The sequence below is a fragment of the Necator americanus genome, chromosome III, assembly GCF_031761385.1.
Source record: "Necator americanus strain Aroian chromosome III, whole genome shotgun sequence".
Classification (NCBI taxonomy): Eukaryota; Metazoa; Nematoda; class Chromadorea; order Rhabditida; family Ancylostomatidae; genus Necator; species Necator americanus.
Window position 1 is genome coordinate 23,618,158 of NC_087373.1, and position 14,073 is coordinate 23,632,230.

A 14,073-nucleotide genomic window follows, 5' to 3' on the forward strand; every position below is an offset into this window, starting at 1 on the left:
GTCATTGACGAATTTGACTACAAGGTACACCTCTGGCTGGATCCCGATAAGGCCTAGAATAATGTTTTCTCGTTCTTTGGTGGTATTTTGTCTTTTTTCCGTTTTTTCCGTGTTGTTACTGCAGTATTACTTCATTATCGAAGGCATAGTATTACTCCTCTTTTTTTTTGTACGATCAGAGGTGTGCACCACTGCTCAAAGAGGAGCGTCAGGCCGCTCTGAACCCGGCGACAACTACACACGAACCCTTTCCAATATTTCTCCGTTCTGCATGAGTGTTGCATCCATATTTATAGTCGCTGCTGATCACCTTTCTGACTCATGTCTAAACTTACACCCTGCTGCGGGAGACTCCGCCCCTTGGACCAATGCTAACGCGCCGCGAAATTCAAAATGGTACACCGAGTAACTACTTCCTCTGGTGCTTCAAAGGAATAAGCTTAGAGAATGGTAGAAAATGAGTGTCTTACAGTTTTCTACGTACTTTTACCTCAAAACAGATGGGGAAAATATCACAATAAACCTTAATCCAAGAAAGGAAGTATGATCTCCGGATTTCAAGCTGAGTAAGGAATGAACTTGGAATTTAGCCTTTTCAATCTTTATCTTGCAGCTGAGAAAGATTACTTCAAGTAACTGCATGGCTTATATCTTTTTTTCTTATTCTGTCTAGTTTTCTTCTCGTTGTTCCATTTGTTCTTGCATTGATCTCCTTATTTATTATTATCACTTGTTTGATTCGAACTTTCAATCTCCCTCTCGTCTACTACATCCCTGTTTTACGTGATTTGTTTTCGTTTAACTATTCGTGTTTTACAGGTGGAGTTATTCCAGCATAATTAAGTTCTTTGCCGTTTTCATTCGATTCCCACAGTATTAAGTATTGACACAGTACCTGGACGCCCGCTTTCAAACTCGCTACTGTTTTAGCTTTAGTAACAGGAGAAGAAACGACGTTATGTTCTTCACGTTTCTGTCATTTTTTTCCCATTATGTAATAGCATTACCAGAGCCGAAGTGGCTCAATAGCCTTGATTTGATTCTAAGTTTTTCTGAGCAGGGCTTTGAAGTTGGTAAGTGGCAAAATTCGGAGGCACAAATGAGTAGTCATACTTTCGCACAGACAAAAAAAGCCGGAATCAAATCAAACTTTAGGATTCGGTGTTCAGAAAAGTATTCATTGTCGGCAAATTTCGCACGTTTACTTCCTATAAAAAGCGCTTGGTCTAATGAAGAGAATATGAATATGAAGAGAGTTTGATTCCCCTCTCTGTCTCCAAAATCGGTTAAATAGTAGCAGAAAACTGCTCTACCAAAGAAGAAATCCTAAAAGCTAGATACAAAGACACCAAACACAAAAACAACTGGAAATATTTACGAGCTGAAACTTCAAGTAATGTCTGAGAACGCTACATAGGCTTTGTCATGGACCACTCCGGCTTTTCTTGGTTTTATTTTTTTCTCATTATCGGTTCCAAAATTAGAGCATTCAGGATAATTCAGGATGTGTTGTAGAAAAAGTACTTTCTCCAAGTAGGAAAGGTGCTGGAAAAGTCTTTACTTTGATTTGAAAAACCTTCACCATTTTTTCTATGCGAATTGTGTTTATTTACCTTCGGTGTTCTTGTCATATATTAACGTAATTTAAGTGCAAATTATCATGCAGTACGCATTCCCTAGGTAAGACCAAGTAAACAGAATTACGTGCTGGAAAGTAAAGACAGAATGAGAGAAGGAGAGTAACGTTAAGAAGAGTGAGAAACAGAAACAGGAATGGATATAAGGACAATAAGACACATGAAAATGAAACAGACATGAATGAAGTACACGAGTGGTACTCGTTTACTACTCGTTTACTTCATTCATGTTTGTTTCATTTGGATATAAGGTAAATTTGTGATATGTTGCATGAATAAAAAGAAGAAGTTTTAACCATAAGCCTTTCAGAGGAGACAAAAAGAATAAATTATACATAAAACCAAGAATAGGAACAACTTTAAAAGAGAGAAACAAGACAAAATAATCATACCAAGCAAGACAAAGGAATAGGAAAAAAACAATAAGACAGTGAAATGGTGGAAGTAGAACGTAGAAACAGAACGAGTAAGACAGAGATGATCCAAAAGATGAAAGGAAATGAAAATACAAATTAAATAAGGAAATCAATGCGAGAGCAAATGAGAAACGAGAAGAGAACTGAACAGAGGAAGAAGAAAAGATATAAGCTATGCAGTTACCTTAAGTTGCCTTTCTCAGCTGCAAGATAAAGATCGAAAAGCCTAAACTCCAACTTCATCCCTTACTCAACTCAAAGTGCGGAGATCATATTTACTTTCGTTCTTAGATTAAGGTTTATTGTGATATTTTCCCCATCTGTTTTGAGGTAAAAATACGTAGAAAACTGTAAGCCACTCATTTTCTACCATTCTCTGAGCTTATTCCTCTGAAGCAACAGACTTACTCGGTGTACCATTTTGAATTTCGCGGCGCGTTAACATTGGTCCAAGGAGTAGAGCCTCGCGCAGCCGGGTGTAAGTTTAGATACGAGTCACCTTTGTGCGGATAGTAGCGAACGATTCTGCTGCTCCCGGTCGAGCAAAAGATGCACTTTGAGCACCTGTGCTTATCTATATACTTGATTCCACGAAGTGGCCAGTACTGTTTTCTCATTTGGTGATATGTTATTGGTTTTGTGAATTTGTGTCCGAACTAATTTTCAGAAAAATATGTCAATTGTATCCACGTCGATACGTTGGCTTTGTCGTTCAGCACTGGTCGTTTCAATACGTAGCGTCCGTAGGATCGGGTCCAGAAAAACGGGCAGGTTTGCTGGTGAGTGCTTTACAGACAGATACTTTACATCTATACTGCAAGTCTAAGGTGATTGAAATAATCCGCTTTGCTTTCATATCTGCTCTGATACAACGTAAGCTCAAGTATGTTTCTTAGTTGTGTTTATGTAACATATTTCTTCTCAGCTTCATTTAGCAGAAGATAGTCAGAATGAAATGTAGATAGTGGAAGAGGACATGCTGGACTTTCGAATACTAAACTATCTTACTGCTATGGCTCATTATTGCGAATACAACAGTAATATTTTTTTGGTATGTAGAAGCAGATTTTCGGATTTGCAGACCAATTATTCCAATCCAAAATATCATATGCAGTGGGAATGGCATAGCTATTTGAAGCAATTATCAAATAATACCTTTAAATATCCACGGATCTCCCTCACTAGAGGGATCACAGCCGGTTAGTCGCGAGGCTACGTGGCGCGTCCCCGGGTGGCCTGCAATCAAGTGAATGGGAGGTGCAAGGGAGGCGGTTTGGAGTCGCCTCCAACAAATAAGCTCCACATGTCCACACCGGGAGAACGAAAGTTCTCCCAGAAACTCATGGGACTAGAGGCTTGCAACCTGCCCATGGGTTTTAAAATTTTTAAGCAAAACACAGTAATAGAAAAGAGTCTCCTGATTCCGGAGGAAAGCCTGGTACGGTAGCGCCAGGTAGGACGGGGTTGCAGGAGTCATGTAGGCTACCAAAACGGAAAAGGACTAGGATGGCGATCTGTACTTATAACGCACGTACGCTTGCATCGGAAGCGGCCATCGAAGATCTGATGATGCAAGCCAAGAAGATCAAGTACGACGTCATCGGACTGACCGAGACGAGACGACGTCACCCTCTCAACGCCGTATATGAAACTGGAGAAGAACTGTTCTTAGGAACATGCGACAGTAGAGGTGTTGGTGGGGTTGGCGTCCTCGTCAACACGAGTATGGCAAAGAACATCGACTCTTTTGAACAACTTACGACCCGAATCGGACGTCTGCGGATGAGAAGATGTGGCCCAATACCAGCTTTGACTATCTTCGTCGTTTATGCTCCAACATCAAGCTACGAAGAAGAAGTCGAAGCTTTCTATATGGACCTGGAGAAGTTCTACCAAGAAGATCATGCCTTCTACAAGGTCATAGTTGGCGATTTCAACGCTAAGGTTGGCCCAAGAAGAACGCCGGAGGAACTTCACATCGGGACCCACGGCCTACAATGGAATGACCAGGGAGAGAGGCTCGCCGAGTTCATCATGACGACTAAGACCATCCATGGGAACTCGCATTTCAGAAGCCCTCTTCTTTACGCTGGACGTGGGAGTCACCCGGTGGGGGGTACCGTAATGAAATAGACCACATCATCGTCAATAAAGGTTCTGCCTGACGGACGTCGGTGTTGTCCAAGTTCTATACGGGATCGGACCATCGCCTCCTCCGAGGAAGATTTTCCTTCCAGGAGAGCAGAGAAAGCCGCCAAGTTCAGAGAGAAATCCCAGGACTACCATCAACTGGGATCTCTTCGCTACGCTGGCCGGCTTTTGGGAAGATTCTGCAATGGACAACATCGACGAGGAATATGACCGGCTTGTCGAACACCTTCACGACTGCGCGAAGAAGGCTGAGAGTTTTAAAACCACCAGGAGACGCCTGTCTCTTGAAACTCTTGAGCTGATACGCCAGCGTGGAGCAGCACGAGCCGCAGGGAACCAAGAACTCACGTCCGAGCTCGAAGGCTTTGCCGAGAGGCGATAAAGAAGACCTTAAGAGAGAAGAGCAGAAGTGCTGGCTGAAGCTGCAGAGGCGGGGAAAAGCATCCGCTATGCCCGTCGAGACTTCGCCAGGCGCAAGACGAGGATGACTGCTCTCCGGAACCCAAAGGGAACAGCCATTGCATCGAGAAGGGGGATGGAGAAAATCATCTACGACTTCTACTCTGATCTCTTCGACAGCCATGTCCCTTGCCTCCTCACCATCTGGGGAAGATGGACAAGTCATTCCAGAGGTTCTCCCGTCCGAAATACGACATGCTATCATGTCGGTAAGAAATCGTACGGCACCCGGTCTCACAGAATAAGACCAGAACACCTGAAGAGCCTTCCGCCAGTACTCATCAACACCCTGGCGAGGCTCTTTCGTTATCTGTCGGAATGCAAGGTTCCTAAACAGTGGAAGACCAGCAAGACCGTGTTGTTGTATAAAAAGGGAGATCCACATGACATCGGCAACTATCGCCCATCTGCCTACTGTCCGTCATCTACAAGCTCTTTACAAGAGTAATCCTTAATAGGATTGAAAAGTCTTGGATGAAGGATGCGAGCAGCAGGGTTTCGAAAGGATTCAGCACGATTGACCACATTCACACTGTTTCGAAACTCATCGAGGTTCACGAGAGTACAAGATGCCGCTCTGTCTCACCTTCTCGACTTAAGAAGGCTTTCGACTCGGCTGAGACGGAAGCGGTCGTGGAGCCTTGGACACCAGGCGTCCCTACTCAGTATATTAAGGTACTTCGAGAGTTGTACAGTAACTTCGACCGGATTTCGCCATTTTACAAGAACATCATCTTGACGTGAGGAGGGGGTCCGACAGGGTGATACATTTCACCCAAATATTCACGCCACCCTCGAGAACGCAATGCGAAAGTTGGAATCGGACGACATGGGAGTGAGGTTGATGGTCCGCTACACCATTTGCGCTTTGCTGATGACATCGTACTGATAACACCTGCATAGCCAGCGGACGATGCTGACCGAATTCGCGAACATGTGGATGCATCGGTCTTCGCTGATCTAAAGACGATGTTCTGCGGAACGGATGGGTCTCGGATGCCCCTTCACGCTCACGGAACGACTTCCGATGCACCGCTCGTTTTCTGGTCGGGACTGAACTGTGACCCTCCCCGGCTGGGCGGGGGCGGCGGCGGGGCGTCCTTTAAATATGTATACCTATATAATATATAATATATATACATGAATATGTCACATACAGCTACGCGACGCGTTACATGTTTCTGTGAGACCAAGTACTGACCCGCGCCTCGGACTCTCATATTCCTTGATAGTCGTTCGTTCTTATTTATGTAATATTGTATGAGTAGGATTACGTCGATTGAAGAGAATCCATTTTATTTGTTGGTTTACTTCATTCTTCCTTATGATTATGCATGATTTGCAAATGCTAGTCTTGTATCACTACACGAAAAAAGTGGCGGAAATCAAATTTCTACGGACAGAGGTCTGTGGAGAGATGCGCTTACAGAAAAACTAGCAAAAAAAAAAGTTGTTAGGTCTCTGTCTGTAGTTTGGAGATCATTTCTTATTTCTTCTTCCTTACCGTCAGTGATACAGGGTATGCCCGAATCTCTCACCATCGGCTTTCTTTTTGTTTCCAAAGATCAAGAGATTTCTTTAAGTTTACGTTCTGAGTAGGTTCCTGAGATTCAAGCTACTGCAACACTAGTCTTGAAGGACAAGGAAATCGAAACCATACTTCGAGCAATGGCAGAACTGTTGGAAGGGTATCGATGTTCAAAGAGCTTAATTTGAAAACTACTGAGTGTATTTGCGAAAATTTCCAAAATGTCTTATTACTTCTGGAACGCACTCTGTATGTACAGAAATTTCCCTCTGGCTGCAGTGATGGTATTAGATAGGTCCAGGAGAGGGGAGAGAGAGCTTGCGTCAAGCAGAGAAAAGGCAAATTTGAGACGGTCGCCAGGGGACGACCTTTCGATGGCGACCGCAAATATGATCTGTAAGCATGTAAGACTTTTTCTTGTCTTTTCCGAAAGCTACTCTGCATCTCGAAATATTTATTCTAAAAGCAGAAATTAGCAGTATCTTGCACACAGGAGTTTCATTTGAAATGGCTTTTCTACTGCTCTTCTATTTCTTACAGGTAACTGTGTTATGCCACGACAAGAATGGCGTTACAATGTGGCCATGGGTAGGAATTTTCAAAGAGTAATGGGCAAAAAGTTTGGATATGACATGGGGTTTGTTTTGTTTTAAATTCCATCTTTGATAATGACAATATGGGCTTAACGTAGTACCTTGCATGCAATGCTATTTGCAGCTTAGAAGATCGCATACTGCTAAGATCTCTTGGGCAGCGACAGCGTCATTTGGACCAGAAGAAGGTCACCCAGTTATCGACCATCTTGGGAATGAAAATCAACGAGGTTGCATCAGCCAACGAGGAAGTAGCGCGACTTGCAGTTCAGTTCACCAAGGTGCAGTGAGCCTTGTTTTTTTTTCGCACTCTATGCGGTGAATACGATACATTGCAGGTGAAAGTCAACTGTTCATTTACTGACGTCAGAGTTTGGTGGCTGTGCACTGGCGTAAATGACGAAGTTAGTGAAAGCCGCATAATAATCGCGATTTGCGTTAAAAGGAAAACTATATAACTATATACTAGCTTCCAACTGTATTTTATGCACAAGTCGCATTTTCTTTTCTTTTAACTTGTTACTTTTTCAGGAAATAGAAAATACCCTTAATAGTCAACGCTATAATTTGAGGAAAGTGTTGTCGGACTCTATTGGTGTGAACTGCCCCGAATTGATGTTTGTGCCTGATCGTTCAGAGCTAATGCTGGAGGTGCAGTAACAGCATTCAATAGACTGCACTTTACCTTCATTTTCCTTGCTCTTTCAGGAAATGGATAGGTTGTTCCGAATAGCTGATTATGGTATGGATTATCGAGCAGTGAGCCACACAGGAAGAATCCTTGGTAACGCTGAAACTTCGAAGCCTGGAAAATGGAAACCTATACCTCGCAAAAAATCGGATGCTGAGATTGAAAAAGACAAAATGACTATATCGGTAGAGGAATGTTTTTTAAAAAGTGAATAAATATTTTTTAAAAGCACACTACCAGGCAACTCAGAAACTAATCTTTAAAAAGTTAATTTTTGCTAGCTCTGGTCCTCCAGAGGTTCAGTAATATAGTATAGCATACTACTACAATGAACGATACTATGCTAACTATGTATTCTATACTAAACTCTACTATAGACAATCGGGTCAAAACGACATGAAGCAAGGTGCAATTATTTATTTGGCTGCGCTCGAAGCAGCATGGTGGAGATGACGCTTGCAAACGACATGGGACCATCTCGAACTGCGGCCGATGGATGGTGATAGCAAGGGTCCTCTCGCGATTCTAAGCGTTTCGCTCACACAGCTATACCGTGCTTCATGCTGTTTTGACCCTACTATAGATATAGGGTAGTTTAATTTAGGATATGCACTTGTAGGTTGTTCGCAACCGGGTTGGCGGGGTTTATTCTAGTTTTGACTTCACGAGGACCAAATTAAAATACAGCAAGGTTAACTTAGACTAGATCTGTCGAGACCTATAAGGAAGCAACTAGTACATCAACAAGTGAAGTTTAAGTCACACTCAGTGAACTATGTATACTGTCTGTGAAGTATCTTCACAGACATTCGATCTCACATCAGTAACTTCACTTAGCACAGTTGCTGGTGTAGAGAGCAGTGCCTGACTAAACGTTACACAACATCACTGCTTCAGTGTATGGACCGCCTCTACTTCTGCCATACAACTGTTAATAAATTTTGGATAAGTTCATAAGAAAACAGACAGGTTCATCCTCACAGAACCTAACAGCGTAAGATTTTGCAATTTGTATAGTGCTAATACGTGTACCAGCAAGTTCAGAGAACCTGAAAACACAGAATCATAGCTTTTGTCTGACACCTGTTTCGATTTTAGTTCTTTTTTCCCTAATTCAGGGTATTTTTTTCCAAGAGCAACAAAAAGATAGTTTTTTTGCTTATGTATTATTTAACTACTTCGGGATTTTTTTTTATTGTCCTTGAAGAAATGTAGTGAAACGAACATCTTGATGGTTATGAAGAAGCCAAATCAAAGGATTCAAGGAAATTGGATGGAACAACAATGAGATTGTGAGGAAGTTGAGGGAAAGTCTAGGTGTAGTCAAAAATGTTGCGCATACAATTATTAATATAAGTTCAGGAGAATTTCTGAGACTCTCCAAAAGAGAAACGAATGACCCGCCAGCAACCTCAAATCTTCACCACTTTAAAGATGGTTCGCAGAAAAGAGTATAGTAGGATCAAAACGACATGAAGCACGTCTGCAATTGCGTACTCGTGTTCTCTCGAAGCACTTCGATGGAACGTAGCGGTTAGGAGCGTGGTAAACTCTTGGTCGCATTATCCATCGCTGCAGTTTGCTGCGGTCCCTCATCGGGTCCTACTGCTGCTTCCACCGCGGCGTTTTCAGCGCGTACGCAAATACACCGCAACTACACTCGTGATTCATGTCGTTTTGACCCAACTATACATACACACGTGACAGGATAAGCCCGCCACTATATGGCATGATGAACACCGCCTGTTGATGTATTAAGAAGAGCACAACAAATCATAGTGTGTGTGTATATGTGTGTATGTGTGTACGTGTGTGGCGATCATAATGGAATGCTGCGATCATAAAGGTTTTGTGAATTTTAATATTGGGGGTACAATTAAGTTTTGTTGGTTTTTCTTTTGTAAATTTGAAGCCTGATGCAGAGAAATCGGTGCAATATTAATACATTATAATACATTATTCGAAGTATTGTCCATCATTAGCTGCGACTTTTCTCCATCTTTCAAGCAGCATATTGATTCCACTTTGAAAAAATTCCTCGCATTTTGAGGCGATCCAAGAATGCCAATTTTTGGCTTCTTCGTGAGAAATGAAATGCTTCTCGGCCAGACCATGAATCATCAACCGGAACAAGTGGTGGTCGAAAGAGCAATAGGTGAATCCGGTGTGTGGGATAGGAGATCCCATTGAAGCGCCTCAAAAGTTCCCTTGTTCCACTTTTACAACATGTAACCGAACGTTGTCGTGCTAAAAGATCACTTTGTCATGTCTTTTACCACTGGATGGTTTGAGCTTTAGTGCTCGGCTCAGTTGCATCAATTGTTGTTGGTAACTTTCCCTAGTGATTGTTTCGTTAGGCTGAGGTAGCTCATACTGGATCAATCCTAGGTGATCCCACCAGATCCACAACATTGGCTTCTTCCCATGAATATTCAGTTTGTCGTTGAAGTTAATGCATGAAGGACTTTACCCCTATTTTCTGCACTTTGGGTTGCCGTAGTGGATCCGTTTTCCGTCCCCCGTCATGATTCGATGAAAAAAAAATCATCAACAACTGCTCCGAAGACAAAATCGCTTCCGATTTTGTCTTCGGAGCAGTTGTTCGCGCATGAAAAAGCGGCGTTTGACGTCTTCTGGCTCGAGGCTGGCTGGTTCATACCCAACTCAGTTTCCCTGTTTTTGCGCCATACCCATCGCCTCGAGACTGTTTGGAACCTCTTGATGAATCACTTCCAACGTTTCAGCGAGCTCGTTTTGTATCTGACATGAATCCTGCTAGAACAACGCCTCCAACTCATTGTCTTCAAGCGTTACTGACCTTCTTTCGCGCTCTTTGTAGCTGGTGTCAAAATCGCTACTTTTAAAACGCCCGAATTAGTACTCAAGAATTTTTGTGGACGGAACATGGTCCCTGTATGCTTCACAGAGCTGCACTTTTCTTCAAGCGAAAACAATAAGGCAGCGCTTGCTGCAAACTGCGTTTTGATGACATGAAGGTTGACGTGGTTATGGTACTAAGGAAGTAGACTGTTTATATTTCAGAAAAATGACATATGCTGATTTTTTTAGAGGGAAATGATGAACCCTCAATATGAATATAGTTACAAGGTGGCCTGATGCGATTTAGTGCTAGTTGCGCCATCTTTTGTAAATCCTTTTGTAAACATATTTGTAGCCCCAAAACTTTTCCAGACTTTGATCAGTAAAGGATGAAAGCTGCATCTTTCCCCTACACAATTCCATGTCGATGAAGGGGCTGCATTTCAAAAGACGTTCTCTGAAAAATCCGATCTTAGCGAAGTAATCAGGTTAACTTATTACTGATATACTTATATGAAACTTAGATGGCCCGTATTCACTGGATGTGCGAGCCCCAGCATCTCTTCCACACGTTTCATTCCCTCGCCATTGTCATCCAAGATGTCCTCAAATTTCGTGAGTGACGGTGACGAGATTCCTTGAGCCGTATCCAGCTCAGCTCTCAGCTGGTCCACCCATGTGGCGAACACATCACCCCATCTCTTTGGCGGTCTCCTTCGAGGGCGTTTTGCATCTCCTTGGATCCATTCTAGAGTTCTTTCAGTCCATCTATCGTCGATTCTTATCATAATGTGACCTGCCCATCTACGCTTTGCTGTCGATATATATTCTGCTGCGTGGTGAAGACGGGACATTAATCGTAAGTCGGAGCTGCGAAGACCGGTTAGATGTTGTGTTAAACTTCAGAAGACATCTCTCAAGGGCTCTCTCCCAAACTAAGCAGCCCTGCCATGGCGAGCTTAACTTTCTCCACAGGTCGTCGCTCAACCTATATGGATCAGAGAGCCACCTTGCGACATTTTGCTAAGACGGTGGTGAATCTTAGCAGTGGCTTACTCTTATCTAGGCTTCCGATTCCGAGGAGTCGGTATGTCGGATGTGTTGAACTCCTTTTCAGCTTGGAAGGCCCTCCCGGAGGACGAACTTCCGCTGTGCATCGCTTTCGACGCACAGAGTCACCTCCACGCCACTATGAGGGGGTAAACCGTTGTGGAGGATTACAGATATAATATTCGTAAATAAGTAAGTTATTATATTTCCAGAAAGGAATACCACAGATAAATTTATGATGATCTAACGAGCTTAGTTATCACATAAAATGACAGCACCTGCTCTTGTTGACGCAAAACTGGATTTCACGTGCTACCATAAATGTTGGGGTGGGTGTGGTGTAGCGGTTAGAGGTCCGTTGTAGCCAAACGGACGACGGTTCGAAACGACTCTAGTGCAAACCAAGCCTTTTATCCCTCCGTGTCGATAAACTGGTACCAGACTTGTCTGGGAGGATAAAAACACTGAATTGACACATCGGCTAGCCACCGCAAGTCATTGTGTAGGTCAGTTACACGTTCGCGATCCCCAAACGATTCTGAATTGAGGTGGTAGTATGGTAGTGCATCCCAAGCGGATTGATTAACGCCAGAAACGTTAAACATTAACTTTAAACCATAAATGTTGAGTGGCCATTTCCTATCATCTCTCAAAATTACGGCAACAACTGGCTAACTTCCACCCAGAAACTGCACCTATAATCCTGATATCATTTTTTTTGTAATCTGACGGGTGGGGCGGTGAAACGCAGTCGGTAAGAAGTTTGGCTGTGGCTACAATCGATCGCAGGTTCGAGTCCGTCCTAATGCAAACCGAACCCTTTACGCGCAGGGTTGACAAATTGGTACCAGATTGGTCATTGAGTAAGACTGCACACCCGTTCGTAAACCTCAAACGAAGTCAGAGATAAAGTCAAACGCGTAGGCGCATTCCCATAAGAATTGATCAACGCCGTGCACTTTATCCTTTATCATTTACTGTAGTCTCACTGCTTAACTTTCTTAGCGTTATTGGTCTTTGGACTTTGGACGATCAAAAAACTCTCACAATTCACTTGGCCCATTGCGGTCACGAAATTGTTCACCACACTTGGATTTTGACTCAACTTCTTCATAATCTCGTTGTTCAATCCACTTTCCTCGAAAGCGTTGACCTCAATCCACTTTCCTCGAAAGCGTTGACCTGGCTTTTTCATAATGACTACAACTTTAATTTCACTCCATTTTCTTGAGAGATGGTAACAATTTTAAAAAATAGTCAAGAAAGAGCATGAAACAAAAACATGAAGATCTGTCGCCGACTAAGACACGCACGACATTCGGAGTGGACCTATCTTTTTGATATGCCCGAAAAAGGGTCACTTTAACATTAAAAAAACCTACACTATAATATCGAAATTGCTGTTAGACATAAGTTGCAATGATGCGTACGTTATCTGAGACGTTAAATCTGCTGGTCTTGAGTCACCGCCCTGCAAAAAGCAAAATCTTGCACCATCAAGTTTTATGAGGGCGAACCTATCATTTTTTAAGCACCGTGTCATGAGTAATGCCTTGTGAGTTCTAACTAAGTCGTAACTAAGATCACCAGATACACCTTACAAGGCTAACATTTTCGTGTACTTCCTTAGTCAGATCTTGAAAAGAACAGAACAGATTAGTACTCCCGAACATCCGATCATCTACAGAAAAAAACTTCGTAACCTGTAGGGAAAGAGATGTAAAGCTACGACGACTAATCAGTTCTCAGTCCACATATTTTTATTTTTTTTTATTAAATGTTCGGACAAGATCTAGGTTTCCTTGTTATGCCAATGATGTTTTGGGTGATACTTTATTTGTGGCCCGACGTTGCGACAACCTCGTCTTTGTCAGAAGTCTGGAAATGGTTCAAGGTTCTTGATACTATGCGTATCCCATCAAACACCTCTTTAATGTTAAGCCTCGATATCGTTGTAAGCACATCAGTGAGAAATCACAATGAAAAAAAAAACGAACTGAGCAATCTCACCGGTTAGCGGGACTGGTGAACCACCGCGTTCTTCCAGATTCTTATAGAGTTTTCAAGTGAAGAGCAGTTGGAGAATGTTCAAACAGTTATTCAGAGCACTACTGGAAGCGTCCATTGGAAAATGCTTTCAGCTGCTTTGTTACTTTCAACTTCACTTTCACCGAAACACATGCGATTTATTTCCATTGTCTCGGTTTCATATTCTTCGGTCAACAGCTGCTAAATTTAACAGAAAATGGTTTATGTTTAGTAAAAGAACATACCGATAACCTATCTGCTTCCAATTAGATTGCAGTATCGATTTCAAAATGTGCTGTCCTTATAGGCAAGTACTCGTTTCTTCTGTGATCAACTCATCCATGTAGGCAGCGTTTGCCGATCTACGACTTTCCAGAGAACTTTTTGAGCAATGTAGTTGGGTCGAAACCTAAAGCTTGGTGCAGTTGCGTAAGCGGGCGTTCTAAGAGGCGCGGTGAAGCCAGAGGTGGCGATCGAGGAGGGACATTCGCTAGCTCCACTTATCTTTGCAATCCGAGTCGTTCGCAACTGCCAGCCTAACAGCACTGTTTCGAGTGCAGCTTCGTGGGAGTTTGCCAGCGGAGTAGGGTCGAAAAAGGAATTTGCAAAAAAAAAAAATCAACAAAAAAAAATTAGTTTTCAGAACTTCATCGTCACCATTTCTCGCATCATCACAATCGCGAATCCTGTATAGGTCACA

The 14,073-nt window shown here is 42.8% G+C and overlaps 5 protein-coding genes across 7 annotated transcripts; 3 read left to right on the top strand and 2 right to left on the bottom strand.

Annotated features, from left to right (window-relative positions):
* Window positions 1–3,559: 3,559 nt before the first annotated feature.
* On the top strand, window positions 3,560–4,586 carry RB195_010646 (uncharacterized protein; the record flags this gene model as incomplete). Of its 2 annotated transcripts, XM_064191750.1 has the most annotated exons (2): window positions 3,560–4,169; window positions 4,291–4,586. In XM_064191750.1, 2 exons carry the CDS (start codon window positions 3,560–3,562, stop codon window positions 4,584–4,586), a joined length of 906 nt encoding a protein of 301 aa, XP_064049332.1. The 2 variants fall into 2 exon arrangements, with proteins under 2 accessions (XP_064049332.1, XP_064049333.1); XM_064191749.1 differs by lacking the exon at window positions 4,291–4,586 and having other exon boundaries at window positions 3,560–4,186.
* Window positions 4,314–5,048, bottom strand: RB195_010647 (uncharacterized protein; the record flags this gene model as incomplete). The annotated part of the gene is made up of 1 exon (XM_064191751.1): window positions 4,314–5,048. One exon carries the CDS (start codon window positions 5,046–5,048, stop codon window positions 4,314–4,316), a length of 735 nt encoding a protein of 244 aa, XP_064049334.1.
* RB195_010648 (uncharacterized protein) lies at window positions 4,689–5,111 on the top strand (the record flags this gene model as incomplete). Its single annotated transcript, XM_064191752.1, has 1 exon — window positions 4,689–5,111. One exon carries the CDS (start codon window positions 4,689–4,691, stop codon window positions 5,109–5,111), a length of 423 nt encoding a protein of 140 aa, XP_064049335.1.
* Window positions 5,112–5,137: 26 nt separating this feature from the next.
* Window positions 5,138–7,978, top strand: RB195_010649 (uncharacterized protein; the record flags this gene model as incomplete). Of its 2 annotated transcripts, XM_064191754.1 has the most annotated exons (9): window positions 5,138–5,338; window positions 6,263–6,351; window positions 6,493–6,587; window positions 6,732–6,828; window positions 6,909–7,065; window positions 7,123–7,188; window positions 7,316–7,435; window positions 7,493–7,660; window positions 7,853–7,978. In XM_064191754.1, 9 exons carry the CDS (start codon window positions 5,138–5,140, stop codon window positions 7,976–7,978), a joined length of 1,119 nt encoding a protein of 372 aa, XP_064049336.1. The 2 variants fall into 2 exon arrangements, with proteins under 2 accessions (XP_064049336.1, XP_064049337.1); XM_064191753.1 differs by lacking the exon at window positions 7,853–7,978 and having other exon boundaries at window positions 6,451–6,587; window positions 7,493–7,690.
* Window positions 7,979–10,804: 2,826 nt separating this feature from the next.
* On the bottom strand, window positions 10,805–11,083 carry RB195_010650 (uncharacterized protein; the record flags this gene model as incomplete). Its single annotated transcript, XM_064191755.1, has 1 exon — window positions 10,805–11,083. One exon carries the CDS (start codon window positions 11,081–11,083, stop codon window positions 10,805–10,807), a length of 279 nt encoding a protein of 92 aa, XP_064049338.1.
* Between the last annotated feature and the right edge of the window lie 2,990 nt (window positions 11,084–14,073).